At 38.2% G+C, this 25,265-nt stretch overlaps 2 protein-coding genes and 1 pseudogene across 2 annotated transcripts; 2 read left to right on the top strand and 1 right to left on the bottom strand.

The window, feature by feature from the left end:
• The first annotated feature begins 3,816 nt into the window (after nt 1-3,816).
• LOC104244386 (probable 6-phosphogluconolactonase 4, chloroplastic) lies at nt 3,817-7,711 on the top strand. Its single transcript, XM_070169982.1, has 3 exons — nt 3,817-4,202; nt 4,292-4,427; nt 7,190-7,711. Exons 1-3 carry the CDS (start codon nt 3,817-3,819, stop codon nt 7,652-7,654), a joined length of 987 nt encoding a protein of 328 aa, XP_070026083.1. The 3' UTR covers nt 7,655-7,711.
• On the top strand, nt 7,667-10,599 carry LOC138888166 (probable 6-phosphogluconolactonase 4, chloroplastic). The gene is made up of 3 exons (XM_070169983.1): nt 7,667-7,776; nt 7,868-7,971; nt 10,096-10,599. The coding sequence occupies exons 1-3, from the start codon at nt 7,667-7,669 to the stop codon at nt 10,590-10,592; spliced, it is 711 nt and encodes a 236-aa protein (XP_070026084.1). The 3' UTR covers nt 10,593-10,599.
• A 1,148-nt stretch (nt 10,600-11,747) lies between these two features.
• On the bottom strand, nt 11,748-11,922 carry LOC138888870 (small nucleolar RNA U3; annotated as a pseudogene).
• Between the last annotated feature and the right edge of the window lie 13,343 nt (nt 11,923-25,265).

Below are 25,265 nucleotides of genomic sequence, written 5' to 3' on the forward strand. Positions count from 1 at the left end.
GTATACCAAGCACGAGGAGCCTGCTTGAGGCCATAAATTGCCTTTTGAAGACGACATACATGGGTAGGATTCTTAGAACTTTCAAATCCCGGTGGCTGCCACATATAGACTTCTTGATTAAGACTACCTTACAAGAAGGATTGTTAACATCCAGCTGATGAACATGCTAATCAAGTTGAGTGGCTATAGTTAGGACACGACGCACAGTAGCAGGCTTGACTACTGGACTGAAGGTGGAATGGTAATCAAGTCCAGGACACTGAGTAAATCCCTTGGCAACCAAACGAGCCTTATACCTGTCAACAGAACCGTCAGTTTTATACTTAATTCGGAATAACCACTTACAATCCACTAAGTTTTTGGAAGAGTCACATGGAACCAAATCCCAAGTCTGGTTGCGAACATGAGCATCAAATTCGGTTTGCATTGCTGAATTCCAGTGGGGAATTAGCTTGGCTTGCTTATGGGTTGTGGGAATTTTTTGAGATGATGTAGTGGTTGTGAGAAATTGATGTAGTTTGTGATCGAGTGATCATCGGGTGCACTTTGGTGGCTGGCTGATTTGATTGGGTTTGGGTTGGTGGGTCTGACTGAATAGGCTGAGAGAATTCTGGTCGAGGTGGGGAAGAAGCCGTTTGCGGCTATTGTAGTGCCGAAGCAGATGTAGAGTGGGACGGACCTAGATTTTGGCTAGGAGTGGATGGTCTTTCTCGTCTTTGATACGTGATAATTGGTTGTGAGGGCAAAACTTGAGGTGCCAAGATTGAAGGAGGAGAAGTAGTTCTCTGTTGTTGTGGAGCTTGTGTGGAAGGTGGAGAAGTAGGAGTCGAGGTATGAGGAGAAGGAATATTACCTGATTGTTGAGAGACACCATCAGAAGCAGATGTGATAGCTTGTGGGCATTGAGTGACCATGGGCAATGTAGTCACCGGTGGTGGAAGCTGATAAGAGGAATTTAAAGTTGAATTATTATCCTCTTTGGCTGGTTGTTCAATAGAAATATTATCCCTAGCCACATTATCCTTACTTCTAAAATCTGAAAAAATATTTTGAAAAGGAAAATTGTCTTCTAGAAAAACTACATCCCCGAATACATATATTTTGGAATTAACTGGATCAAAACACTGATGTCTATAAAATTTATTAGAAAATCCTAAATAAGCACATGATGTAGATCGAGGTTCTAGTTTATTACTAGAATAAGGTTTAAGCCATGGATAGCATAAGCATCCAAAAACTTATGGAATTGTAATTAGGCACTGTTTGAAATAGAATTTCAAAAGGTAATTTATTTTGTAAATTTGGTGTAATTATCCTATTGGTCAAATAAATTGTTTGATGACATGCATAACTCCAAAAAGTTGAAGGTAAGGATGCTTGGTGTAACAAGGTACGGGCTGTCTCAGTGACATACCGATATCGGCGTTCAACTAAGGCTACCCGTTGGGGTGAGTATGGGGGCGACACTAAGTGTTCAATTCCATGTGTTTTTAAATAGGAATCTAATTTTTGAAATTCACCACCACCATCAGTGTACAAGGATAATATTTTTGTGTGAAAATGTCTTTCAAGCAGGGGATGTAAGGTTTGGAAGATTTTCAAAACTTCTGTTTTAGCTTTGAGCGTGAACAACCACATATATTTTGAAAATTGATCAACAAATAAAACGTAGTATCGTTTTTTGTCAATTGATAATACCAGAGACGGTCCCCACAAATCACTATAAATTAAATGTAATTTTTTATCACTGTGCTAAGAAGTTTTTAAGAAAGGCATCCTATGGCTTTTATTGGAATAACATCAATTACAGATAGTACCAGTTTTTGAATCAGAAACTGGAATGGAAAAATCAAGCAGAAATTTACTTAGGCACGATGATTAGGGTGGCCTAGTCGTTGATGCCACAGGTGATATGGGACAACAATATTGCATTTAAGAGGACCTTCAACATCGCCCTGTGGCCACTCATACAACCCATTTCTAGTCCATCCGCAAACCAATGACGCCCCCATAGTCAGATCCTTCACAAAATAAACACGAGAAAAGAATTCAATAGAGGTGTTATTGTCTTGACAAAACTTAGAGACAGAGAGTAGATTGTTTTTAATGGCTGGAGAGCAGAGAACATTTTGGAGATATAATTTGTGATTTGATGCATTAATGTTCACATTACCAGTATGGGAGATTGGAATGGTATTACCATTGCCCGTGACTATATCTTCCGAACCATGGTAGTCTTGCATAGTGGCTAGACTTTGACTGTCCGAGGCAACATGATGTGTTGCACCACTATCAATGATTCACGGAGCTTGCTGATTTTGGAAGCGTACAACATAATTAGCGCGAGCTTGAAAATGATTGTGAGACGGTGTCAGACATACATGAGCAGTATGTCCTCTACCATCACAAAGCTGGCAGTAAATGTTGTTGTTAGGAGGCTGTTGTTGCTGATTGTTGCGCTTGGGCTACTGATTATTGCGCCATGCTTGATTGCGACTTTGTTGATTGAGATTGTTGTTTTTGGGCGCATTTGATCGCCGATTGTTGTTGGATCCCTGGCGTGTAGGAGTTGACGCAGTCCCCTGAGCAATATTAGCAGTTATTGAAGGAGAAAGACTGAAGGAGTCCTTTTGGCTTCCTCATGATGACGAAAAAGCTCATGATCAAGGAGCTTTTCATATAGTTCTTCATATGAGATTGTTGAATCTCGAGCTCGGATGGCAGCGGAAAGGTCTCGGAATTCAGATCCAAGTCCAGTAAGAATCTTGACAACCAATTCTTCATTGAAAATGGGGGATCCAGCAGTGGTAAGTTCATCACATAGTAAGAGAACTTGATAAAGATAATCTGCAATAGGGCGAGAGTCCTTGGAAAGGCGGGCTAGACGGTCTCGAAGACTAAAGATTTGAGTTTGGGTCTTGTTTGCATAAGCAATATGCAGTGCATCCCAAGCCATTTTGGCATTGGCAGCAGAAGCAACTGTACTAGCAATTGTTGAGTCTACAGATGCCAAGACAACATTTTGTATGAGCTAATCTTGCTGAAACCAAGCAAGAAAATCAGGATTGGGTACTTCTTGGTTATTTTCAGAGATAGTCTGAGAGGAGGTTGGTTTCGATCCATCAAGGTGACCAAAGAGATTGTATCCACGCATAAGCATGGACACCTGAGCCTTCCATAGTGAAAGGTTATGGCTACCAGTAAGTTTGATGGGAAGTTGAGCAAGGGGATTGAACTGGACAACAGTCTTTGAACCGGAGGTGTTATCGGCATTGACAACAATTGGAGAACTTGGAGCCATTTGTGCGTGCAGTACATGGGTTAAAAAAAGAAATTAGGATCAAGCTCGTTGGAGCAACAGGGCTTTGATACCATAAAGAGCGATAAAGGCAGAGGAAGAACTTATGTTATATTGATTATAAGGTTAGCTTTATATAGCCAAGTGTAGTACATAAAAGCTGTGAATAATGTAATAACTTAGAGAGAATCTAGGATACAGAGAAACCTATGTGAATAACAATCCTAAACAAAAGGAATCTGATAAGCACCAAAAGAGATATTAAAAAACAGAATAACAAAAAGTCATATACAGAAGGAGATAACTTGCTACTACCATTATTAAAAGTAAGTATTATGATGGAGTAATAATTAGCGATTATGATGAACAGTAGTACACGTGCCAGTCACTGATCCCTACCCTTTCATCGAATGCCACGCCCCAGATACTCAACTACCCTAAAAGCTCCAGCACGTTAAGCTCTTTCTTTCACAGTCGCCGGTGAACCAATCTTTTCGCACTCTCAATTCCTATATAACATGACAGAGTACGCAGTGCGCTTAGCCTATTCTTCTCGCGCTCTCTCTGCTAACTTGCGCATCTCATCTACCCGATTCTCTCCTCTCCGCCGATCTCTGCCATTGACCTCTGCATCTATTATTGGCAAGTCACTTTTTTGCTCGCGCTCACATAGGAGAATCTCAGTATTGAGTACAAACTCATCGAAATCTCAGTTTACAACTAAATCATCAATGGCTGGGACTGTGACAGGGAAAAGTAAAGGGAAAGTAGAAGTGTTTGATTCTGAACAGCAACTTGCCGTGTCTCTAGCGAAGTACATAGCTGATTTATCGGAGAAGTTTTGCAAAGAGAGAGGTTCTTTTTCTGTTGTTGTTTCCGGTGGTTCACTTATCAAGTCTCTTAGGTAATTATTTATTCTTCTCGTTGTTAATCTCTTTGGATGGTTTTGGTGTTTAAGTTAATTGAATGCTTCTGTTTGTTGTAATTGTGCAGGAAATTGGTGGAGCCACCATATATTGATTCAATAGACTGGTCGAAGTGGTGCGTTTTCTGGGTGGATGAGAGAGTGGTCCCAAAGGATCATCCTGATAGCAATTATTTGCTTGCTTATGATGCTTTTCTATCTAAGGTATTTGTGTCTTTCTACTACATATTGATTCTAACGCTGCCACAATGTGTGATATCTTCTATTTTTTGTTAAAATAATATTTCGTAGTATATATATGTTTCTTTCATTTGTTTGTCCGATCAATGGACTGAAAATGATCGGTTTATTGTGCAAATGCTTCCTTACATTTGAACAACGAGCTGCATTAATGTCTGAGTTTCTACACAAAGAATGTAAGGGTAATCTGAACAGATGTGAAATGCAGTTTATGGGGCTATCTGAGTATTGATGGAGAATAAACTCTCTTGTTATTAAGCTTTCCATTCATCAACTCCGGTAGAGGCGGATAGAAGCGGATCCAGGATTTTTTTTTGCACCACCCACCCCCACCCTCGCAAAACCCCCCTCCCCTAAAATAAATTTTTTTACTTGTTTTTTGTATTTTCAACTTTCTGTTTTTTTTCTGCACCACCTACCCCCCACCCTCCGCGCAAACCCCCTCAACCCGCAAAACCCCCCTTCCCTTAAAAAAAATTTTTACTTTTTTTTGTATTTTCAATTTTCTGCTTTTTTCCTGCACCACCTCCCCCAAAAAAAAATTTATTTCAAAAAAAAAATTACGCTTTTTTTTATTTTTAGTTTTTTGTTTTATATTTTTTCGTTTTTCTGCATCATCCACCCACCCCCAACCCCCCTCCCCACATATTTTAAGGTAAAAGGTTTTTTATTAAAGTAAATTACATATTAATTAATTAATTATGATCTATAACAAATATTAGGTACATATCAAAACATCTTTACCAACACCAAGTTAAACGACTGTAGTACACATGCCAGTCACTGATCCCTACCCTTTCATCGAATGCCACGCCCCAGGTACTCACCTACCCTAAAAGCTCCAGCACGTTAAGCTCTTTCTTTCACAGTCGCCGGTGGACCAGCCTTTTCGCACTCTCAGTTCCTATATAACATGATAGAGTGTGCAGTGCGCTTAGCCTCTTCTTCTCGCTCTCTCTGCTATCTTGGGCATCTCATCTACCCGATTCTATCCTCTCCGCCGATCTCTGCCATTGACCTCTGCATCTATTATTGGCAAGTCACTTTTTTGCTCGCGCTCACATAGGAGAATCTCAGTATTGAGTACAAATTCATCGAAATCTCATTTTACAACTAAATCATCAATGGTTAAGACAATGACAGGGAAAAGTAAAGGGAAAGTAGAAGTGTTTGATTCTGAAGAGGAACTTGCCGTGTCTCTTGTGAAGTACACAACTGATTTATCGGAGAAGTTTTGCAAAGAGAGAGGTTCTTTTTCTGTTGTTATTTCCGGTGGTTCACATATCAAGTCTCTTAGGTAATTGTTTATTCTTTTCGTTGTTAATCTCTTTGGTTGGTTTTGGTGTTTAAGTTAATTGAATGCTTGTGTTTGTTGCAATTGTGCAGGAAATTGGTGGAGCCACCATATATTGATTCAATAAACTGGTCGAAGTGACACGTTTTCTGGGTGGATGAGAGAGTGGTCCCAAAGGATCATCCTGATAGCAATTATTTGCTTGCTTATGATGCTTTTCTATCCAAGGTATTTATGTTTTTCTACTACATATTGATTCTAACGCTGCCACAGTGTGTGATATCTTCTATTTTTTGTTAAAACAATTTTTTGTAATATATATATATACATATATATATATATATATGTTTCTTTCATTTGTTTGTCCGATCAATGGACTGAAAATGATCGGTTTATTGTGCAAATGCTTCCTTACATTTGAACAACGAGTTGCATTAATGTTTGAGTTTCTACATAGAGAATGTAAGGGTAATCTGAACAGAGGTGAAATGCACTTTATGGGGCTATCTGAGTATTGATAGAGAATAAACTCTCTTGTTATTAAGGTTTCTATTCATCAACTCCGGCTGAGGCGGATCCAGGATTTTTTTTTCTGCACCACCCACCCCCACCCCGGCAAAACCCCCCTCCCCTAAAATAAAAATTTTTACTTTTTTTTTGTATTTTCAATTTTCTATTTTTTTCTGCACCACCCACCCCTACTGCACCCCACCCACCCCCCAAAACCCCCTCCCAAAATTTTTTTTTTACTTTTTTTTCGTATTTTCTATTTTCTGTTTTTTTTCCGACACCACCTCCCCCCTCCCTCCTCTCCCTAAAAAAAAGAAATTTTACTTTTTTTTGTATTTCAAAAAAAAAATTATGTTTTTTTTTATTTTTAATTTTCTATTTTTTTTTATTTTTCTACATCACCCACCCGTCCCAACCCCACCCTACCCCCAAAAAACTTTTTGACTTACACATTTTAAGAAAAAGTTTTTTTTATGCAAGATGAGCATGGTTCTAAAACGTGGGTCAAGTTGGGCGGGTTGGGTTATGACTCATTGTTTAGCCCATCTTGACCCAACCCATCTTAGCCCAAGTATACTTTGGGTTGGGTTGGGCAATGACCCATTTATTGATCTAACCCATCTTGACCCGCCTAAATTCAGCCCAACCCGCCCATTTGTCACCCCTATTGATGAGAGCATCTATTAGATTACCAACTGTTCATGATACTTGCATCACATACAAAACTGCCTAAGCGATTTGATCTTTTTAAGAATGATGAATGAGCTGTTACTTCATCACTATTTTCCTTTTACATCTTTATTCTACCTACTTAACTTTTAAGCTCATTTCGTCACTTCTTTTTACTTCATCACTTCTCTCATTTCACATCTTAATTCTATTTACTAAGCTTTTAGGCTCACCTCTTCTTTCTCTTGGGCAGATACCTATTCCTAGTGGCAATGTGTATGCCATAAACAATGCATTATCAGCAGAGGGTGCAGCAAATGATTATGAGACTTGTCTAAGACATTTGGTTAAGAGCAAGATTGTAGACATTTCTGAAGCTACTGGATTTCCCAAATTTGATGTAATGCTATTGGGTATGGGTCCCGATGGGCATGTAGCTTCATTGTTTCCCGGGCTTCCTCTTGTCCATGAGAAAGAGAAGTGGGGCATCTTCATCAAGGAATCTCCAAAACCTCCACCGGAAAAGATTACATTTACATTTCCTGTAATAAACTCATCCGCCAATATCGCTCTTGTTGTAGCAGGTGCTGGGAAGGCAGATGTCGTGCATAAATCACTAGGTGATAGCGAAAGTTCTGATTTGCTTCCCGTGCAGATGGTTTCACCTGAAGGAGAATTGGTTTGGTATTTAGACAAGGCTGCCGCTTCAAAGCTGTAAGGATGATGATATATGAGTTACGAATTAGTGCGTCGAAGAAGTAAAGCAATTAGTGCTTCACTGTTGTTGCCGATATTTGTTAAAGATGGAAATGTAAAGAAAGACGATTTTCCCCTTTCTCCGTCTATTGTTTCGGGCAGGGGGTGGGGTGTAGGTTACTTCCTTTCTCATGTTTGCATTTGAGAATTACACTATTTCTATTGTTACTTTCAGTCTTAAAGGAAAAATATGCATTGTAATGGGATATTGCAAAAGTAGGAGAAAGGTAGAACCAATTGTCATACGGGGAAAAATGATTGCTCGCCAAAAGCATTCTGGTAAATTATGGGAAAGTTGAACTTCCCGCTGCTGTGTAGGGGAAAAGCCTTTGGCATTCTAAACAAACCTACGCCTTGTTACTGATACCCCTATTCACCCCCTTGGTATGTTACCATTTGACTTTTGTTGCTTGTAACTTGACGCTATTTTTGGGCCTCTTGATTAATCATGTGCAAAGTAATTGTGCAAAATTGACCATTAATCAACACTATTTAACAAGATCAAATCTTTAAACTTCTATCATCACCAAATATCTTTGGATTTTTTATATGTTAAGGGGGTGGGAGATGTCATTTAAATCGTCTCTTTATTTTTTATTTTTTTGGTTGGTAAGTTGAATAGGCTCTTTACAATGAACCAAAAAAGCAAATTTACCTACGTGGGTTTTCTCCTTATTTTTGGGGGGGAGGGGGGGTTATTTAAATCCTCTCTTCATAATGCATCCCAAAAGAAAAACAAATGGTAAACAAGTTCGTAGATTTCATGAACTTGATTGTTTGGATGAGCTGGATATGTCAAGTAACTTTTAAACACATTTCTGGAGTACATGGAGTAACATTATGCGATCCATGTAAAAGGGCAACATATAAAGAATTTGAAAAAGTACCTGTATGCTATACAAAAAGAAGAGAAGCAAGAATATATATCATTAAATTTTAACTTTTGCTTGCGGAGCATATCCATAAATTCCTGATATAAAGAACGTGTCAACCCTTGAAGCCCTTCTATCAATGACTTCTAAACAGTATCTGAGGTCCCTCTTCTTTTTCTCTCTTTTGTGTGGAACTTAATATGAATAATGTTGTATTAGCAAAATACTTCAAACATTACCATTGTAACCTTACCTACTTTAAACTAAATGGTAATGCTTTGAGATTTCTGTTGCTAGAGTAGTTTAGTGGGAGTTAAATCTACAGGATCAGCTGAAGAGTAATTGAACATCTTAAGCAAAATTGACATGTTTTGAAGTTCAATGAGTAAAATTGCCGGTGCTCAATACCATGTAGAGTTGCTGATAAGCTTAGATTGAACTTATGTTGGCTTTGCTTAACTCCAGCTTAGTATGATTTAAGCGAGTTTGAAATATATCCTCAATCTTGGCCCATACACTTTTAGTGAAGGTTCTTCGGTAACTCTAGCAAGTTAAATGAGTTTGCTCTGAGATGTATCATCTTATCTGGCAGTCCCAACAGCTCCAAAGCTATAGAGTATTTAAAATGAAGATGATTACAAACTAAATTACCAAATTCTTATTAAATTTTGAGATGCATGGGTGATGAGTAGGGGTGGCAATTTGAGCTCAAACCCATCTAACCCGCCCAACCAGCTTAGAGATTAATGGGTTGTGTTACAAATATTTTAGCTCATGGGTCAATTTGGGTTGAGCCCAAGTTAACCCATTATATTTTATTGCCCATTCTGACCCATTAAGCAGCCCAATACAACTCATGAAACTCACCCAAAACAAAAGGTATCTCAACCCAACTTATATAGAAATTTATTTAGTTGCCCAAATTTTACTTTTTTTGGTATTTTCAGTTTCTCTTTTTTTTTTTCTACACCACCAAACCCCCCACCCCACCCCCTCAAAAAAAAATTCACTTTTTTTTATATTTTCAATTTTCTGTTTTTTTTCCTGCACCAACCCACCCCCACCCCCGCAAAACCCCCTCCCCTAAAATAAAATTTTTTACTTTTTTTTGTATTTTCAATTTTTTATTTTTTTTTCTGCACCACCCATCCCCACCCCCCATCACCCATTGTTTAGCCTATCTTGACCCAGCCCATCTTAGCCCAAGTACACTTTGGGCTGGGGTTGGGCAATGACCCATTTATTGACCTAATCCATCTTGACCCGCCCAATTTAGCCCAACCAGCCCATTTGCCACCCCTACTGATGAGGGCATCTATTAGATTACCAATTGTTCATGATACTTGCATCACATACAAAACTGCCTAAGCGGTTTGATCTTTTTAAGAATGATGAATGAGTTGTTACTTCATCACCATTTTCCTTTTACATCTTTATTCTACCTACTTAACTTTTAAGCTCATTTCGTTACTTCTTTTTACTTCATCACTTCTCTCATTTCACATCTTAATTCTATCTACTAAGCTTTTAGGCTCACCTCTTCTTTCTCTTGGGCAAATACCTATTCCTAGTGGCAATGTGTATGCCATAAACGATGCAATATCAGCAGAGGGTGCAACAGATGATTATGAGACTTGTCTAAGACATTTGGTTAAGAGCAAGATTGTAGACATTTCTGAGGCTACTGGATTTCCCAAATTTGATGTAATGCTATTGGGTATGGGTCCCGATGGGCATGTAGCTTCATTGTTTCCCGAGCATCCTCTTGTCCATGAGAAAGAGAAGTGGGTCACCTTCATCAAGGAATCTCCAAAACCTCCACCGGAAAGGATTACATTTACATTTCCTGTAATAAACTCATCCGCCAATATTGCTCTTGTTGTAGCAGGTGCTGGGAAGGCAAATGTAGTGCATAAATCACTATGTGATAGTGAAAGTTCTGATTTGCTTCCCGTGCAGATGGTTTCACCTGAAGGAGAATTGGTCTGGTTTTTAGACAAGGCTGCCGCTTCAAAGCTGCAAGGATGATGATATATGAGTTATGAATTAGTGTGTCGAAGAAGTAAAACAATTAGTGCTTCACTATTGTGTGTGTATTTTGTAATTTCAATACATTCTCAAGAAGGGATGTTTTCCCCAGTATTGCCAGCAAAATGCTGAGGTTTCATATGCCATTATCTAGTTGTTGGCAGTTTCTCCTCACTTGTTTATGTGATGATGCTTGGCTCTCACTAACTCGCTAATAAGAGTGCAGTTTGTGCTGTTATTTTCGGTTCATCCGTAGGTTAGGTATGTGGACAAATTCTTTGTATCATCATTTAGGTGTAATATGCCAACATTATTCAATTTGGTGCAAAGCAACGGTTATTTGATTATAAAGTTTAGAAGCTTCCTCCTCCTTTGTCAAATGAAGCAGATTCAAAGCAATAACGTAATGTCTTACTGCAACGTGATAGCTAGACGTGGATTAAAGTACTTAATATTAGCATTGCTCAATTTACATATGTTTGACACTTTGAGTCGATGTTAAACGCTACTTTATTTGAGAGTTGAAAAGTAACAAGAAATAATGTACAGGGGAAGTTGTTTGGTCGACGTGACAAACTTCTAGTTTGGATTAATTTCAAGTTAGCCTTTCGGATAGAAACCACCATTACACGCTCGTGATATCAAAGATCAAGACTTCTCTATTTTGCCATATTACTAAATTTGCTCTTTGATCTCATAAGGAATAAGAATTTATTCGCTTACGGGTTACGACTTACAATGCTTTGTCCCAGGTGTTTTTCCATGACAATAAACCATCTTGTTGCTTAAGTACTCAAACTGTTTCAGATTAAGAGCCACTTTAGTGTACTAGCAAATAAAAAATAAGGTTGTTGTTTTAGAGTTGGGATGAATCAGTGTCTTCAAACACTATCAAAGTGATCAAATGAGGGTTTGTTGGAATAGGCACTGCCAATTTTGTTAAACTGGTCTAGTTTTAAGTGTAGCATCCATGAAGAAAAGTCACAATCTTTACACCTTGCAACTCAATGGTTAAAAGATCCCAGCTTTCACACCATGAATTTCACCCTCATATTTGCACATCATTTGGTGTACTTGGTGCAAATGAATTGAAACAACTGGAAGTTGAGAAAGAGGAACCAAAGATAGGAGAAGGAAAAAGTTGGTAAAATGTGGAGTCTGTCAGACAGCTATGAGACCATCCTAGGCCACAAGTGACCATGGAAAGCTGTTAATCACGCTCTAGCCTCATAGGCTCGCCTCATCAACCAGACTCGGTTTTCCGTCTCCTTAGAACTCAAGGATACAGTGGTACGAGCCTATAGAACAGATCCTGTTCAAGTAAGGTCGTGCCCTTCAGTTGTAGTGAATGGCTATATAAACAGCAAACGGATAAGTTAATGCGTCGATGTGGGACAGATCTTATGCCAATCTTCAACCTTGACAAACAACTGGGTTTTCCGCTCTCGGGAAAACGTGACCAAAATCGAATCCTAAAATAATAGTAGAAGTCTGCCTTGTGATTTGATTCATGTGGAGAAAACAAAAATACTGCTAATAAGGTTAAACTTTGAATCAAAAACCATTACAATTATTTTAAACCAAAAAAAAACACCCATCATGTTTACAAGACAAATTAAATTACCCCTTGAAATTTGAGCCTTTCTACACTTGTCCAGAATCAGAAAAATAAACATAATTAAGGTAACGTGGAATGAAGAAATTTTGATACAAATCTGTTTTTATTTGTTTAAAATAGATTGACACTTTTTTGTACTCCTTTGTAAACTCTGTAGTTCTAATATTTCTATCTTAGTTTTGAAGACACTTTCTTAAAAGAATATTATTGCATGTGTAAGGCCATAACGTTCAAAAAAATTTCTTATATATTGTACACATGTTTAATTAGTGTGTCATATGTATTATTTTCTTAGATCTTGCTTCAATTAAACACCATTATATAAAATGAAAATGTAATAGTCAAAAGCAAATTTTTTTGGTCTGAAATCTATGTTCCTTTTTTGAGGTAAGCTGAACCATATAAAGATCAAGGATGATTTAGTATAAATTTAATTCTAGTGTTAGTAAGGACAAGTAATATGAAGTAAAAAATCAAGAATGTTGTAAGAAAAATGACTTCCATCAATAGATGAGATAAGTTTGCTCTATTCTTTTTGATAAAAAATATTTTTCAAGGTAATCAAACACCTAAAAATAATTTTATCACGAAAAATCTTTTATTTTAAAATGACTTTCATTATAACCCGACACATAAAAAACTAAAAGTAAAAGAAAAGAATTTTTTACATTGTCAGTGTCACGCCCCAAACTAAGGGAGGCACGACTGGCGCTCGATATTGTATTCGATCGAGTTGTCCACTAAACATACTAGCTAACTAAACTGGGGCCCAACAGATCGAGCAACACAACATCTGAAATACAAAGCCTGGACCGTTAAAGTCATGACCTGAATAACAATAGGCCATATAAATAAAGGTAGACGAGCCAATAATAAAGTATCAGTTGGCCGACAAGGCCGCGATTGGAGACATACATGCTTACACACATATATATACATGCCAAGCCTATGGGCCGGATACTAAAAGTTGCAAAAAGAAACCCAGAATATTGTGTCCACAATAGCCTTTAAGAGTGTCATAAGCACTGTCGGAACAAGGCCCCGACTATACCCAAACTGTACACAAAAGTAACCATCCTATGAAAGCTCCAAGAAGACGTGGAGCTTACCAACTCACAGCTGAACCCCGAAATCCTAGCGGAGGGGTCGATCAGAGTCCCTACCTGGACCTGCACGCATGAAACAAAAATACAGTGTCCCCAAGCAACGGGATCAGTACGAATAAAAATGTACCGGTATGTAAGGCAGAAAGTAGAATCATACATAACTGATGTAAAAAATAATAGTGAAACCACCTGACACTGAAACTCTTATAGCCTCCATGACCGGCATCCGACCTCATAGTAATAAATTATGCATGGTATGCTCGTGTAAGCGTATATCGTGAATACATATATATTGATGCAAATGCATGACATACCCAACCAAATGCTAGCAATGGTGGTCTCTCCCGTTAGCTAACCGGTATCATATTGCCAACTTGTGGCCATCTGTACAATATATATAGTTTTTCGGGCAAATAGACCCCTTACCTCCGATTATAGATCGAAGTCCATGCATAATATGCCATGTATGATATGAACTTTGAATGCACATAATAGGTCATAACAAGAACTTAGTCTATCTTGGCTCATTGGTACTCTTATTCTTATAATCTCATAATCTCTTTCGTATCTCATACAATTGTCTCGTGGAACCTCATATGTTTTCTTTGAATAAATAAGCTTGAAAACTTAACTCGACTTTTAGAAAGATAACTTAACTCTGAAGATGTTCATAAAAAGCTTAAGGTGCTTCACTTAGTCCTTATACCTGATTTCTTGATAATTAGTAAAGGAAAGTATATCAAAAATTAAGTGTTTTAATAGTTTAAATGTAAAATTTATATTTGAAATTTTTGGAAATCGATGTGTCACTTTAGAGATTTTAAAATATACTTTAACAAGGAAGAAGGACTGATCGTAAATACTAAATGCCTTTACTTTGTTTAGTCACACATGTCACACCTCCCTTTTTTCACTTACACCCCGAGTAGAGATGTATAAATAAGGGAGTTTTTCCAATTAAAGGACAATCAAAATGGAATTTATATTAAGAAATTCAGAGTCGCCACTTGGGAGATTTATGGTGTCCCAAGTCACCGGTTCCAATCCCGAATCGAGGAAAAGATTGACTCTGTTTAACAGTCTGCGAACCAGAAATTCGGGTAAGGAATTTTGTTAACCCGGGAGAAGGTGTTAGGCATTCCCGAGTTTCGTGGTTCTAGCACGGTTGCTCAACTGTTATATTCGGCTTTATTATCTGATTTTAAAAACAATTATAAACCTATGTGCATTTTAACTTTTAACCGTTTTTATTCATTTTTTAAAAAAAAAATTGCAACGTTATTAAAACATGTCGCGAACCACGTCACATAAATGCACCCGTGGTTTTGACATATTTTAACATCATTGAGATTTGGATTTGGTCACATAAATGTGCACCCGAGTTTAGGAAGGTAAATTATTAAATGGCGCACCTAAAGCAACTACGCGTTTGCAACTTTGCGAAGGGCCATGGAAATTCGCTAAATGGCACGCCTCGATTTCTAATTTCAAAGGATTTTATTATTCGAAGTTGTATAATCGGGTTACATGAAATGCACCCCCGAATTAATATTCACATATCGTAACCATACCACGGGAATCGTACTCATGGCCACGATAACTTAGTTACCCATAGTTACGATGTTCGAGACTTAGTGAATTTCCCAAGATTTTGACAATATACCAACATTCAACGTTGTCCATTTAAACAAATGCATTTATATATTAAACGTACGTTAATACACTATAGAACTGATGCATATTCATCATACAAATGCTACATAACTAATTTTATAAGGAATGTCCACTATCCAAACACACTACAGTAAAATCATAAGAAGCCAACTAAACATTTTTAATGAATTTCCAACATTGATAGTACTCTCTGATTTCACACTTCATCTTAAACACATCACAATGCTTCAACAAACACATAAAAGAATGAAAATAGTTGTCAAACAATCATGGGAATGAAACAGACGAGGAATGAATAATTCCATACAATTCTAAAATTTATATCATTCAAACAAAATGTAATACCTGATTACAACAGCACAAAGACAAACAGAGAATAAGTCTCTTCAAAATGAATCCGAGTTCAGCTGACTTGCAGCTCCAGAATTGGATGGAGACGTGACCAGACCAACGGAACTTCGACTTCGGAACTTGCCGGAAGTCGATGAAACATAGGCAGACCTCGACTCCTCAGCCTCGAAACTTGCCGGAAAGTCGAACTAAACTAGAAAATGAAAACAGCAAATTCCATGACATGGAGTAGCGATTTGGGGGTCGAAGTTTGGTTGGTTCGTCATGTTGAAGCCAGAGATGAACAGGTTGGTTCGTTGGTGTTGAAACAGGCGACTCAACAGGGTGGGGGTCGTTGGTTTGGTCGATGTAGAGAGTTGGGTCATTTGGGGTGGTCGTTGGCTGTGTGTCTCTGTGTGTTGTTGGAGCAGAAAGGGTAGGCTCCGATGGGGGAGGGGGTTCGCGAGGAAGACGACGCAAGGGGGGGGGGGTTCGTTCCCTGCGCAGCTGCTCGTAGCTTTTCTACTTTTCCAGCCTTTTCTTTTTCAGCATTTTTCGTTCTTTTTGTTAGCCTCTTTCCATGCACAGCTTTTTTCGTATCTCCTTTCCTTCGTTCATCCGTGTTTTATATAGTATATAGTATAGGTTTTTTGGGTAGGGTTTTAGGTTAAGGGGTATGAGCCTAGGAATTATAGGCTTGGCCCAAAATTAGGCCTAAAGATGGGTTGCTCGAGCCCAAGCTCTATTCTTTCGCTGCGAACGAGATTAAAAATACGGGCTCATTTGTTAATTATTCCTACTTATTCAAATAATTATTAAAATAAAACGAACCATTAAAATAAATCTATTTTTGGTATTTTCAAATATCATATTAAAATAAAAATACGATACTATTTTTGTATTATTTTTTTTAGATTAAAAATGACTATAAAACATTAATGATCCTATATTTTTTTAATTTTCATTTTTCTTGTAGTAAAATAAAGTAAAAGAGTCAAAATTAATTAAAATAGTTATATTAGGCCTAAATTAAATATTTTACACTAAAATATGAAAAATCTTGGGGAGGGTCAAAAATCATATGTCTACAGCTGCCCCTCTTTGACTGGAAACGTACAGAGTTTTCAGACAAAGAATGACTAGACAGGTTTTTAACCCGACCCTTATTTGGAGAGGCTAAAACTAAGAGAAAAGAGGAATGTGACCGAGCCCTGGTATCTGGGCTGCCTACATATCCTTGGCTATAAAGGAATCAGGTCACGTGTAGTTCAGAAGTGAATGAGGTGATGGAGTATACCGAGGTGGAGAGCCGGTCAAGGTGCCGTTCCGTCGAGGTTTCGGTCCGCAGTTCTGCTATTACATCAAAATCAAAACATGAAAAAGACTAGCTAAGCCTATCAACTACGAGTTACAAGATTCCTATCTATAAGTCTTCTGAAGCTTGATCTTGAGTCTTGAATGGTTCTTCATGCAGACTTTAGATTTGAACCTTGGCGCTTGTTAGCTGCAGGTGCTAGCTCGTTCTTCTACAGCTTTTGGGTCAGGACCGACATGTAGTGCTTGTGACTTCCACCACGTCTTAAGCAGTTCACATCTTTCATCAACTTCTGCATTTGGATTCATTTCTTGCCTTTCTCTCTTTTCTTTATTGTGACTAACTTCTGTTGATCACCTCAGACTGTTGACTCGCATTCTTGCCACGAGATTCTTTGGTTGCTGACTTGAGTTGCAATCTGAGATGCTTTTCCTTTTCTTCAAGTGGACGCCTAACTGTTGAACTCGAGCCGCCTTCTCTTGTTACTTGACACTGTTTTCCTTTGCACCTTGACCATTTTCCCCTGAAACTTGAACTGTCTTCCTTCGAAACTGCTTTCCCTAGAAACTTGAGTTGTTTCCCCTTGTTCTCCAGGTGGGCGCCTGATTACAACAAAACAGACAAAACAAAGAAATTTTTCTGCCCTAGTTTGCACTAGGAAGATTTGTGAGTTGTTAGCAAAATTGTAAACCACTTGTACTTTTGATGCAATGATGAAAGTAAACTAAAGAATAGACTAGGAAAACTATAAACTAAGCTTGACTAAAGTAAAAACTGACCGCTGACTGCTAACTTGAAATGTATTCCCTGCTCTCCAGGCGGGCTCCTGACCGCTGAACTTGAAATGTATTCCCTGCTCTCCAGGCGGGCTCTTGACTTTAACATAGGCAAAACAAAGAAATTTTTCTGCCCCAGTTTGGTGGCTGGGCACAGATGTAAGTGTAAAATGGATCACATTACCAAATATCAATAAGAACTTGAAAGCTAAAACTTGAATTGTACTCACTTGTTCTCCAGGCGGGCTCCTGATTGCTGACTTGAAATGCATTCCCTGCTCTTCAGGCGGGCTCCTGATTGCTGAATTGAAATGTATTCCCTGCTCTCCAAGCGGGATCCTGACTGCTAAACTTGAATGTATTCCCTGCTCTCCAGGCGGTCTCCTGACTGCTGAACTGAAATGTATTCCCTGCTTTCCAGGCGGGCTCCTGACTGCTAAACTTGAATGTATTCCCTGCTCTCCAGGCGGGCTCCTGACTTTAAGATAGACAAAACAAAGAATTTGAAAGCTAAAATTTAAATTGTACTCCCTTGTTCTCCAGGCGGGCTCCTGACTGCTGCGCTTGAAAGTATTCCCTGCTCTCCAGGCGGGCTCCTGACCTCAACTTGAAATGTATTCCCTGCTCTCCAGGCGGGCTCCTGACTTCAACAAAATAGACAAAAACAAAGAAAATTTTTCTTCCCCAGTTTGGTGGCTGGGCACAGATGTGAGTAACTAAATCATATTACCAGGGGGGTCCTGACAACTCTTAATTAAACGACAGTTTTAAATCTAAGTTATATCTTCTAAAGGTGTGACTTCTGCTAGATCTTGTTATCTAAGAGGGTCTTTAAACTACTCCCCATTATCCAGGAGGGTCTTGAAAATCGAAGGTCAAATTTTATCTTAAGGGTGACAACTTTCATGTCTGAATTATACTACCCTACAACAGACTTTACGCTAAATGTTGTTATCTAATCAAAATCTTAAAGCTAAGTCCCATTATCTAGGAGGGTCCTGAAAACTCCTAATTGAATCCTATCTCGAACATGCAAACTTCTAAACCAACTTATATTCCTTTGGGATACATTTATGCTAGATTATGCTATTTCTGAACTTTAAACTAGGTCCCATTTTCCAGGAGGGTCCTGAAAATCAAAAATCAAACCTGTTTGGTGAGTGCCTTTCTCCACAGAGAGTTTCTCCGAAACAACCGAAATTTCCTGCCCCTGTTTTAAATCAAAGAAAAATCTTATCAGTTTAAAAATGTGGTGGTTGGTTTGTGGCCTTGACTTTGAGGGCAATTGCTCCTTCACTTCCCATGGTAACTGATTTCCACTCGAGGATCTTGCTTGCTTATGGACTAACCACTTTCTCTGTCATCCTTATCACAGAAAATGCCCCTTCTCCGTTCAGACCCAATTCCTTCTATCTGTTGCACTGCTCATGAACTGACATTTACCAACCATTGTGTTTTACCGAAAATACCTTTGATCCATCCACCTAACACCCTCCATTTGTTGCATCGTGCTCTTGTGTTGACGTGTATTGCATCTTTGTGTTTCTCATGAATTCCAAAGCACACTAATTTCCATCCACTCAGTGCGCATGCTGTTTTTCCTGACTTAAATCACTGGCCTTGGCTTTGAAGTCTACTGTTCCCTCACTTGTCATGTCAACTTTGATTTCTGCTTGGAAGACCTCGCTTGTCACTGGTTAACCACTTTCTTTGTCTCATCACAGGGAATACCTTTGACCCGTTCACCCAACATCCTCTATCTGTTGCACTGTTCATGAATTGAAATATACCAAATCTTTGTATTTTTTATGGACCCCAAAGGATGTTGATTGTTACCAACTCAGTGCGCTTGTTGTTATTTCTTGACTTATGATACTGATGTACTGGCCAGATCCCGTTTTGTGCAATTAGAAAGCTGGTGGCAAATTTTGAAGTCATTTCTCACTTATTTTGACCAAACAGACTCAGAAAGAGGAAGTAAACAAGACAAAAGGAACAGAGTAAAGGACAAAGGAAAGAGGTGATTCCTAACCAGAAAACTACAAAGTAGAAACCTATTAGATGTGGATACCAACTCTAATGACCATGACATGCACCTGTGGCCTATTCTATCAAACAAGTCTGATGTTCAACTCTTGTTATACCTCTGAACCGTGAAACTGGGCTTCAATGCTCCGATTATCCAATCTAATTCACAATCCTTATTCGACTTGTAGTGCCCGAAGGGTTTTCACCATCAAGCCTCTCTCATTTGATTCTTTCTCTCAACTTTTCGTCGCCTTATGGTGCCCGCGAGGGTTTTCACCAATAAGACTCTCTCATTTTTGGATTTCTCTCAGCTCTCATTGCCCTACGGTGCCCATGAGGGTTTTCACCAATAAGACTCTCTCATTTTCATTATTTTTCTGCTTGGACCAGAGTGTTGCCCCTGACATGAATTACCTTTACTTGCTCGACTTGGCATTTCTCAAAGACTGATCAGAAGGTCTTTCTTTGGACCGTAATGTGGGCTTTTGGACAGGGGTAGAAGGAAAGGGTATAAAAGGCTCAAAACAATTCAAATGGGTTAAAGTTACAACTTTCGGAATCAGGTTTCTCATAACAACCACAACTTCTGCCCCAGTTTCTTGCATGTGGGACTTTTGGATTTTTATTTTGATAAGACCGAACCGTGAGGCTGCCTATGTATCCTTAAAAGAAATCAGGTCGAACGTAGTTCATGTAATAGAAATTGCTCTGTTGTTGTGATTTTTCTTTTTTCTTTCTCTTTTCTTTTCTTTTTTTTGCTTTATTTTTCTCTTTTGTTGTTTTTCCTCTTTATTTTTTTCTTTTCATTCTTTTCTCTCTCTCTCTTCATTTTTTTTCTTCCTTTACTTATCGTTTGCGCTCGCGTTTCTGATCTTTGCTATTGATTCCAAAAGAGGGGTATGAAAAAAAATAAATGAGGCTCAAAGGGGTAGCGAAGGATAAAGTATTTAGATAGCAGAACAAAATGCCTTCATCATTCCAATCTCCAAAACATGCCAAGTGCAAACTACACAATTAAACAAACCAAGAAAAACATTTGTAATGCCTTTTGATTGTACTAGACTTGATAACCATATCCACACATTCGCCTTTTACATTTGTTAATTACCAAACCCCATTGGACAACACCCTCACTCTCATTACCACGAATGGCCCCTCTACAAATTTGGGGCAAACTTGCCGTTATCTTCACCCGATGCAACATGATGCATTTCAATAGTGTATTTTTATGTTCTATCTGCCCCAGTTTCACACAATTCGGGTTTGAAGTGATCTCAAAAATGCCTTCACTTATTTCCCTCAAATGTCCCTACATCTTCAACATTGTTTCATTGCTTCGTGACTAAACTGACTTTTAAAACCAAGTTGAGAATTACGAGTGCATGTCATGTCATTAGAGTCAATAGGAAAAAGACTATAAAAAGAAAAGAGAACTAACCAAAAATGACTAAAAAAATAACAGAAAACAGAAAATTGCATTAGACGGATGGTGAAAGGGATTGAACAACAAAACAAGCAAAATAAACTGGGGTACAACCCTAGAACAAACCTAGATAACACTTAGACGGGCTACTATGACCAAACAAACTAGGCAAAATAAAAGGATAGAAGGGTTTGAGTCACTAGACAATATCCGAATTACAACCCTGAAATAACCCGGACAACGGAAATGACAACAACATAAACCACAAAAAACTCCTCCCTGGCTAACCAAGACAAGAGCGTCTTTCGAATTGCCAAGCTCGGCATCTTAGCCACTGAATTCCGCATCAACATTACTAGGACCTTCACAAACTTCCATCACATTGTTCTTAACAAATTGCTTTTGGGTTCCCTTTGTTGGCTCGTTCTTAAGATCAACTTCTGATAGCACTGAAAACTTTGCAGCGTGTGGACCTTCGAGGATCTCAGAAGAATTTTCATATTCCTTTTCAAAACAAATCATACTCACCATATGCGTCTCATTACGAACAGGTGATGGGCTTTGGCTGGTGTCTGCTGCATCTAGATTTTGCACGACAATGTCACCTGCATCAATAAGCTTCTGAATTGCTTTCTTCAGATTCCAACACTTCTCTATGTCATGCCCGGGGCATCCGAGCAATATGCACACCTTTGAGAAAAATCAAACTTCTTTGACAGAGGGTTTGACATTTTTATATGAATCGGCTTCAACATGTCCAATTGCTTCAACTTTTGGAACAAACTGGCGTATGACACTCCCAATGGGGTGAAAGCCTTTTCTTTTTTCAGCAACCTCTCATTCTTAAATGCTTGATTGAGCCGGAAACCTGATCCAGGGGGTTTTCGGTAGGCTCGTGGGGATAGATAGACATTTTGTGGAGCTGGGTACTGAGAGAGTGATGTACGATTTTGGGAGTTCCGTGGAGAGAAATGGCATTAGGGAGGATTATCTGGTGCATCAGGATATCCATGGGGATGATGTCGAGGTTGGAAGTGTTGATCGGAAATATACGCAATATCTTGAAAGGCAAAGAAAAACATCTACCTTGGAATTTCACTCAATTACATTACCCTTAGAGAATACTTTTCCCGATTCAACTTTTTCCTTTTCTGGCGGAGATTTTGTGTAACCTCAATTACTCCAAGCCCATCAGATCATCTTTTCTATTTCTCTTTCTTCCACCCAAGCTTACTGGGCTGTTCTAAATGTCTTTCGAACAACTCATGATTTTGCCTGACTTGATTCCCTCTTCCACTAGCTCCCCTATTTTTAACACATCTTTGAAAGGCTTTCCCAAGGCCGGGATCAAATGACTGAAGTAGGTGGGGCCCTGGGCTTGTAGGAAAAGCTCAACCATTTCTTCTTCACCAATCGGGGTATTGACTCGAGCAACTTGCTCCCTTCATCTGAGCCCAAACTCCCTAAAGCTTTCCTCTGGCTTCTTTTCCATTTTAGATAGGGAGGAGAGGTCTGGGATAACAACCGATCTGTATTGAAAGTATCGAACAAAATCTTGAGCCATGTCACCCAATGTAGGCCAATTACCAACATCTTGACGATTATGCCATTCCAAAGCTGCCCCAGTTAGGCTCTCACTGAAGTACGCCATCAATAAACCATCTTTCTCGCCAACACTTCTCATTTCACTGCAATAATCCCTCAAATGGGCTACTGGATCTCCACACCCATCATACAAGTTAAACTTTGGCACTTTAAACCCCGCAGGTAGACGAACGTCGGGGGACATAGACAATTCTTTGTAAGACATGCTACCATGGTCTCCCATTCCTTGCTTGTTCTTTAAGGACTGTTCTATACCTTTCGGCCTCCTGGGTATCCCATCTCGCCCTTTTCTTCCTGTGAACTTTCCAATTTCAACATGAGGTTCATCCCGCGGGCCCTGCTTGTATGATTTAGGAACCTTGTGGGCAACCTTTGAGGGGTAATATTGGGCATCATGAGCTTTGAGTGGGTGTTCATGATTGGGGATGGTGGATAAGACCGGAGGGCAATTTTTGGGAAAGGTAACTGAAAGATGAGTGATGGAGCTACTAGGGTGGTTGGGAAAGCTGTGATAAGCGGGAAAATCTGGAGAGTATGGGGAATCATCTGGCACTATGACCGGAGTTTGGGTAAGGGTATCATCTAGGAAGGTAAGTGTTGGCGAGGGTGGTGCCTTCCCAGTTATCCAAGCCTGATACATGTCCGCCATGTGTTGTCTTAACATCTTTACCTCTTCAACCAACCCATTGTCCTACTCAGACAACTGCTTCCTGGCACCGGTATCAACCAACTCAGTTCTGTTGTTGTCTGCCATTGCCTTTTGACTTTATGTTGTAGAGAAGAGTTACCCCTTTAAAACCATAAACCAACCACCCTTCTGCTATGAATATAACAAAAAATGAAGTCATCACATTAGCGTTAGGACATTTAATATAAGATAATCTCACTTTATGTGCAATGCACCTAGCCACAACTATCGTTTCTAAAATGACTTCGAGGGTACAAAGGTCAGTTGGCATCATCCCAATTTGTTCATTTCAACCTCTCTTTTCTTTGCTTTTCTAGCACTTGCTACTTGCTGGCTTGCCCATTTTCCTTCATTTCTCTCTCTTTTTTTTTAATCATCACCCTTTCTTTCTCTCATATCTCACATCCCATAATTTCCCCTCTTTTTTTCTTTTCTCCTTTTTTTTTCCTTTTTCCCCCTCTTTTTTCCTCTTTTTCTTTTAATAATAATAAAAAATCATTCGATCGAACCCTATGTAGGTTGCCTACGTATCATGACGCCGCATGAATCAGATCTTTGCGTAGTTCTGGAATATCGGGAATAAAGAAAACAAACTAACATTCTTTTTCTTTTTACCTTAATGACTACTCTGACGAGAAAAGGGAAATAAAAGAAGCAAATCTTTTTTTTTTTTTGAATTTTCTAGACTTCATGTTCTATAACCTATTCTAAACTCAATCTTAACGTTCATATATATTTTTTCAAGACAAATACTCCGTGGGAAATTATTAAAGAAAACCCTAGAAGAGAAAAAAATATATTTTTGATTCATTTTTTTTAAGAAGAAAATCTAAACAATAAACCACATAAACATATTTGAATTTTTCCTTTGATATCCTGACGCGATATTTCGAAACGAGCAATGAAAAATATAAAACAAAATACTTTTGGATTTCAATTTTGATTACCTAAAAAAGAAATTCTAATGATAAACAAAAGATAAAGTATTTTTTCTATGTACAATATTCTAAAGTTCTAATGAAAATATATTTTTTTTCATTTTTCACTAATTTCCCAAAGAAACACCTCAAAAGAAAATCTTTTTTTTTTTGGATTTTGGAATTAACACCTTAAAGAAAGCTTTTAAAGAAGTACTAAAAGAAAACTCTCTTTTTAAAAAATAAAATAAATCTGGTCCTAATATACTAAAGGAAACATAAAAACAATTCATTTTAAGTCCTAGATATTAATTGCCTAAAGGAAAAACAACCTCAAATTTTTTTTTTCATTTCTAGAATTAGTAATCTAAAGAAAACTTATAACAGAAATATAAAATGTAACATCTCTTTTTTGGATTTTGAGTTACAGCACATTTTTTCAAATATAAAGCAGAAAATACAATAACAAAATACTTGACATTTCTGTACAAAACTAGAAAGTAAAAGACGACATAAAAAATCAAAATAAAATAAAAATAACAAATATAAAAATCTCCTTAAGCAACTCCTGAATGCGGTGGTCCTGGGGTATCTGTCATGCTCAAGCTCCGATAAATAAATCTACACCTGTATGAGAAAACTTAAACTAGCACTATGTGAGCCAATAACATTCCCTAAGACACATGCAAGACATGATTGAGGCTATTTTTGCAAAATGGCTTATTTGGCCAAAAGGTGGCTAGAAGTGCAAAATTTGGCTATGACCCCGCAAAGCCAAGAACCTAAAATTTACTAGGAAGACCGGACCCTATGTGGGTTGCCTACGTATCACGCCCCGAAAGACGAGAATCAGGTATGCGTAATTCGGGCAGATAGGATACGGGCGAGAAATAAAAATAACAACTAATTTAGAGAAAATATGTTTTTTCTTTCTTTTTTTTTTTCGAAAAATGATGAAACATGTAAACTCTTTTTTTTTTCTTTATCTTTTTCGATTTTTTGATTTTTGAAAAATGATAAAAAGTGCAAAATCTTTTTGAAGTTTCCATGCTCTTTTTTTCTTAATAAAATGTAACAAAAATATAATTGGGCCCTACTCGCTTCATCCTCACACTTCACCCACTCTTTTTCTTTTTTTTTTCTTTCTTCTTTCTTTTTCATTGTTTTTTTTTTCATTTCTTCATTTACCCTCA

Source organism: Nicotiana sylvestris, chromosome 3 (genome assembly GCF_000393655.2).
Source record: "Nicotiana sylvestris chromosome 3, ASM39365v2, whole genome shotgun sequence".
Taxonomy (NCBI): domain Eukaryota; kingdom Viridiplantae; phylum Streptophyta; class Magnoliopsida; order Solanales; family Solanaceae; genus Nicotiana; species Nicotiana sylvestris.

What these genes read in the sequence shown, in the direction of transcription:
- LOC138888166 (XM_070169983.1), top strand. Translation starts at nt 7,667, where the DNA reads ATGAGTTACGAATTAGTGCGTCGAAGAAGTAAAGCAATTAGTGCTTCA. An exon ending in GACGATTTTCCCCTTTCTCC is followed by an intron (nt 7,777 to 7,867) that starts GTCTATTGTTTC and finishes TGTTACTTTCAG; the next exon opens with TCTTAAAGGAAAAATATGCA. An exon ending in TGCTCGCCAAAAGCATTCTG is followed by an intron (nt 7,972 to 10,095) that starts GTAAATTATGGG and finishes CTAAGCTTTTAG; the next exon opens with GCTCACCTCTTCTTTCTCTT.
- LOC104244386 (XM_070169982.1), top strand. Translation starts at nt 3,817, where the DNA reads ATGACAGAGTACGCAGTGCGCTTAGCCTATTCTTCTCGCGCTCTCTCT. An exon ending in TCACTTATCAAGTCTCTTAG is followed by an intron (nt 4,203 to 4,291) that starts GTAATTATTTAT and finishes GTAATTGTGCAG; the next exon opens with GAAATTGGTGGAGCCACCAT. An exon ending in ATGATGCTTTTCTATCTAAG is followed by an intron (nt 4,428 to 7,189) that starts GTATTTGTGTCT and finishes TCTCTTGGGCAG; the next exon opens with ATACCTATTCCTAGTGGCAA.